This window comes from Antrostomus carolinensis, unplaced genomic scaffold (genome assembly GCF_000700745.2).
Source record: "Antrostomus carolinensis isolate BGI_N321 unplaced genomic scaffold, ASM70074v2 scaffold3807, whole genome shotgun sequence".
In the NCBI taxonomy this organism is placed as follows: Eukaryota; Metazoa; Chordata; class Aves; order Caprimulgiformes; family Caprimulgidae; genus Antrostomus; species Antrostomus carolinensis.
This window is the reverse complement of record NW_010328033.1, coordinates 17915-24011: the sequence shown is the minus strand read 5'-3', so window position 1 is coordinate 24011 and position 6097 is coordinate 17915. Positions and strand designations below refer to the sequence as shown.

At 36.1% G+C, this 6097-nt stretch overlaps 1 protein-coding gene across 1 annotated transcript in view; it reads right to left on the bottom strand.

Annotated features, from left to right (window-relative positions):
- SLC41A2 (solute carrier family 41 member 2) overlaps positions 1-6097 on the bottom strand; it is a 44845-nt gene that overhangs the window by 29500 nt on the left and 9248 nt on the right. Inside the window, exons 4-5 of the mRNA XM_010172098.1 lie at positions 4744-4888; positions 2809-2955 (exon numbers count right to left, since the gene is read on the bottom strand). Of these exons, the coding sequence (XP_010170400.1) occupies positions 2809-2955; positions 4744-4888 (292 nt within the window). The remainder of the gene's footprint in view (positions 1-2808; positions 2956-4743; positions 4889-6097) is intronic.

Here is a 6097-nt window from a genome sequence, read left to right as displayed (position 1 = left end):
AAGATTTAGGAAACATGAAAAATCAGTGACATGTTCATTACAATATAGTTTACAAAGCAAAATTTTAAAAACCAATAGGGTATAAGTTTCTAAGAAACTTCATTTGAAATACTTACTAGTTAACATTTAAAGCCTGAAGTCTAGCATTACTTATTTTAAATCAGACACAGTCCTGACTAGAATAAATTTTAAACATAACCCTAGCCCCAAATCTAATCTCAGTGTTAATCCAAATTTGGCAACCTCTTCCAACTCCACTACCCAGATAGCCAGTATATGCCAATAATCCTAGTTAACTCTCTCCTAGCTAACTCCTTTCCATCTAGCTGGCATTCCAACTTCCCTAGCACATCACTAACTAGCATGAACCCTAATTTCTAACTGAATTCCAATCAAACATATCAATTGTTGGGACCTGAAATCTATTTTAAACAGAATAATCCAATGTCCCAAGCTAGTAAGACTTTCAAGTATAGCAATAAAGCTTGATAAACAGTCTCTAATGAGCTAAACTCTAATCACTTTCTCAGTTCTAGCATTAGCTAGAGACACCAAATTTCATGGGAATAGAGGATTCCTCTCTGTTTTACTCATCAGTAGAAAAGAAAGAAGAGAGATTAAAAAATATTTACTAATTTTCTTTTACTGTAAGTCTGTAAACCTCCTTAAAAGAAGTATCTAAAGGAAGTATTTGAGAAATAAGTTATTGCAATATAACATAAAGTATTTAAATATAGTAATGAAATAAACAATACAAGTTAAGTTTTAACACAAATATAGAAAATATTAAAAATTATTGTATTGCACACTGATACATTTCAGCTGACATCAGGTCAACACTTTCTAAATATGAAAAGTCAAATACCGAAAATATAAAATCATAAATTGAAAACTAAAAGACAAAATAGCAAGTGACAGCAAGGCAGCTTGAGTCTTATTAGAGACCTTTTCTGACTGATGCTATAATACTTACACAGAACAGCTCAAATTTTTACATAAACATCCTTGAACAATTAGCATAGATGTAAAGAATATATGTGCAACATCAACATGTCTGGTAAAAAAATTATGGACAACACAAAATTTGGCTTGTGGTATACTATATTATAATTGTCTACAGCTATGTCTTTTAAAACACAATATACTTTAAATAGTTTCTGTGGAAAGAGATAATAATTTAATTTTAAACATTGTTCTGAACATTCTTCTCCTCCTGTGAGAAAATGTTTTCACACTTTTTGTTTCTTCATGGGGGAGATGAAGAAACAGGAAGAAAAAGACTGATTTTTGAGATCCTCATTCTCATTTTCCAAGCTTACGTCTCCTTTGTGACAATCAAGCATTTAATTACATCAGCTACTATCTGAGCATGCTTCTAATAATAATAACTATAGGCACATTCATTCTTAGCAGACATTGTGATGATGAACCTTCTTCAGCAGTCTGCTCATTTAAGAGAGCAGGATTTAGACAGTACAGGTCCTAGAAATCAGAAGAACTGTTTCAAAGGGACTGTAGTAACATGCAAATAACTAGTAGAAGAGAACTGCAGACTGAAAAAAAAGGTTATAAGAAAATTAGTTTAGAACTGTTTATGTGTAATTCACTTGTTCATACCTATTAGTGGGAAAATAAGCAAACAGTAAATAACTGACATCAAGAACCCAGAAAGAATTCATGCCTGAAGCAGGATTAGACATTGCCCCCTGTAGTCAGCAAAGGCCTCTCCTTTGCTGCTTAGCTATTCAAAGCAGCTACACATTTTTTAATGTTTCATGGCAGAACTGCTTTTCTGAAGAAAGTTATACCTAAATTAGCAGATTTATGTCGGAAATACAGTAATCAAATTTATAACAAAGAAAACAGAAGAGAGTAGGGCCATTATTTGGAGAAGCTGGAAGTGATTACTTCATTTACTGAAAAGCAGAAGGAAATTATGGTGAAGTCAAGCACAGGCACAGGGAACAAGAAGGAGACATGGAAGTGTCACACTACGAGGGAAACAAGAGATAAGAAATTGCTGAGGAAACTGGTACTGGAAGCTGGAGTAGAGTAGATGTGGAAACAAGGAGATATTGCAATGGCAGCTGGAAAGCACTTTGAAGGAATTTCACAACAGTCTTTGCATAAAACATTTACAAGTCATAGCAATCACAGAGCACAAATCTATCTAAAATTAGGCTTCACTTCTTTGAATACATATTTGTAGACTTGCTATTTTTACTCCAAGTACTTAAATTATTGTTATTTTGATTCCTGGGCATAGCTGCAGCTCAAGATATATTTGAATGTTGTCTAAAATCACAACCTAACAAAAAAAATTCTCAAAGCAAACACCTCTCCCAGCAGCTGATCTAGAGAGCCAATTCAACACCTTCCCCTTAGTGCAAGGGGAAAACAATTCAAAAGGACTCTGGGAAGTAAATATTTGATTTAGGGTGGGCATTCAAGAAAACTTGGATGAAGACAGCTTCCCCCTCCCTGCTTCCCCTCCCCCCCTTCCCAAGAAAGCAGAGTAAATTCAGCAACTAGTTTCTAATTCATGTGTAGACTGACTGTGATACTGGAAGAGTCTTTCAGATATTAGTAGATTGTGCCCAGATTGTGGTTAGCGATTTCTATCAGCTCAAAAAAGATCATGGCATAATGTTGTAACCCAACATTTATAATTCAACAATATAAAAAAACAGTTGACAAAAACATCAGTCAAACTAAAAAGTTTTCTAAACCTCTCTCCCTGCCTTCTCTCCACTCTCCTTACCCAAAAGAGGTTCCTAGGGAGGCATATACACCTAGAAACATACTTACCAAGGCAAGTATAAAGACCCTGACTTATCCATGCTAGTATAGCAAGAGTGATAAGATCTCCAAAACTTGCTGCTATAGGAGTGGCAACATTGTCAGGATTAATACCAGTCTTCTTTGATCCAACAATAACTCCAACCATTATTATTCCTAGAATCAACAAAGAAGACAGTACAGTAACCATATCTACTGTTGTAACTCGGCAGAAAATTCCAAGATAATGGCACTTTCAAACTTTATAAATAAGAAGTCAGTGCTTTTGTCCCAGCATGATTGTTCTTCCCACCTGACTAATGTCTGTATTTTTAAGTTTCAGCCATTTTAAAAATTGAGGTTATATATTAAAAAAAATACAGTAAACATACGAAAAATCAATAACCATCTGTACAATGAACTATTTTGCTTATGATTAGAATTAGCACTATTGAAATTACAAATCAGCCATTTCCTGAAGAAAAAAAAATGCAGTGCATTATTTCTACACTCTGCTAACTTCAGCTGACTGAAATTTAAATTACATTAGGCTGAAAACAACATAAGATTAAATACTTCAACATCTGATATTCTGCAAGATTCCCAGTCCTGGACTTAGCACCAAAAGCCAAAAAGCTACATAATAAATTAAAACCTAAACAACATATACAAATGTTACTTGCTATACAGTTACAACATTTTAAATTGATGATGTTTGCTTCTATTTATTTCCCTATAAACAGCAACACTGACTTTTTAAGAGGCATCTCCCTGCAGAATGCAAGTGGCTACCAAAAATAAAATTCACATTGCTATTAACAGTCTTATTTGGCATAACTTGAGTCATTTCCCTCGCATAATATACATAAGAGCATCAACTGTGTATACCATCCTTTAAGTTATTTTAAATAATTTTTGAAAAATTGGTATAATTTTTGTGTATTTTAGCAATATTACATATTGTAGGTTACATTAGGAGTTGTAGGAGGATGTGTAGAAGAATGAAGATTAGAAAATAATTTCCTGTGCTGGCCCATCACTAGATAACAACAAAAGTTTCTCTTCACGTCCAAATTACAAGAGAAGTTAAAAAAACGCACTCGTGTTCCCCACTTCTCTTGCTGCTCTTAATTCTGCACATGATTAAACTCAATGCCTTTGTAGTCACTAAAAAAGTGTGCTCTTAATTCTATGCAAAATTTTATCAATTTTGTAATTTTCACATAAGTAGCATATCAAATTAGTAAAAAAAGGAAGTTAAACATTTTACTTGACTTACTATTATTAAGACTACTGACTATGTATTTTCATTAAGAATATGTCATACGTAGAGGTACTTTTCTCCCCGCCTCATGTCCACTAAGTACCATCTTTTATGGTTAAATGTTTCCTGGCAATTGGGAAGAGAAGATTAAATTCATCATGCCATATGGCTCCAAACAGACACTGGCACTGTTCGTAGAGTGGGACTTTGAACTTGGCCCAAACCCTTCACAAAAAAAGCCAATTTGTTCACTTCAGATACAAAGCAGAGCACAAACTAACTAAGCAGCATGGGCAACCAGGAAGTTTGGATTCAGCTGAGTTAACATCCAGGATCACTTAAGCTTAATTACAAATAAGTTGTACCTGTTTAGTACTAAGAATATATTTTGTACATTAATTAATTCAGTAAGCAGGGGAGAAAAGTTCTCCATCATGTTAGGTAAAATCTAAAAAACATACTTTTTGGTTTAGATATGCTCAGGAGGTCATGCAAATCAAACTTTACAAATAATATGACAGGAGAGGAACGCAATACGCAGGCCTATATGGAAATTGCAAAAGGACATCTTATCCTCAGCTGTGTTTCAGATGTATAACACCTTAATGGATTTAATTTTTTAAGAAATAGCAACATAACACACATTCAGCATCCACAGAAAACTAAATAACTGTAAAAAGTAACGTCCATACTCCTTTTACCTTGCAAAAGAGAAGCTATGAAGGCAGTTGCTACGCTGCTAGAACACAGAAGGATTGAATGATCAAAGCGGTATTTGCCCTCTGGAATCCAGCCCAATATAACTGCTGCCACTGCTGCCAGAAAACCAACTACTGTTGCCTGAACCTGGAAAAGAAAAAGAAGGTGGACAATTCGTAAAATTTATAGATTTAGGAGGACTACAGAATCATTGGCTTGGGGAAGACAGGCTGGAAAGCTCCCTGGTGGAAAAGGACCTGGGGGTATTGGTTGATAGCCAGCTTGAGCATGAGCCAGCAGTGTGTCCAGGTGGCCAAGAAGGCCAACAGCATCCTGGCCTGTATCAGAAACAGTGTGGCGAGCAGGGCTAGGGAAGTGATCCTCCCCCTGTACTTGGCACTGGTGAGACTGCACCTCAACTACTGTGTTCAGTTTTGGGCCCTTCTCTACAAGGAAGAAATTAAGGCGCCCAACTTGGGGGTCAAACCCACAACCCTGAGATTAAGAGTCTCTTGCTCTACTTTAACTGCCCTAGCAAAACCAGGACAGTCCAAAGACAGGCAACAAAGCTGGTGAAGGGTCCAGAGAACAAGTCTTATGAGGAGCAACTGAGGGAACTGGGGTTGTTTAGCCTGGAGAAAAGGAGGCTGAGGGGAGACCTTATTGCTCTCTACAGCTACCTGAAAGAAGGTTGTGGCGAGGTGGGTTTTGGTCTCTTTTCCCAAGTAACAAGTGATAGAACAAGAGGAAATAGCCCCAGGTTCCACCAGGGGAGGTTTAGATTGGATAGTAGGAAAACTTTCTTCACCAAAAGGGTTGTCAAACATTGGAACAGGCTGTCTGAGGAAGTAGTGGAGTCACCATCCCCGGAGGTATTTAAAAGACTTGTAGATGTGGTGCTTAGGGACATGGTTTAGTGGAAGACTTGGCAGTGCTAGGTTAACAGTTGGACTTGATGATCTTAAAGATCTTTTCCTACGAAAACAATTCCATGATTTTCTGTTATTCTTTCCTCCTATCTACATTTATTTGCAAGGTGTAAAGGGAGCGTGCTCATCCATTCTGTAGAAATTATTATAATCTTGAATGATCACAAAGAAAAATCTTATGCCAGCAGAAAAGGCTTTACCAACATTTCAGAGACTCAAGAATAATAAGAGTAAAATCAGCGATCAGAGCTGAGGATTTACCACGAGCCAAAGCTGAAATGCCTGAAGAGGCTCCTAAGCCACTTAAAACAATGAAGACACAGCATAAACATTTCACCTATTTTTTTAGTATGTTGTATTATAACATATGAACATAAAATAGTTCTTAATCTTAAGAAATAGTTGTTTTGGAGAACAAACACTCTTT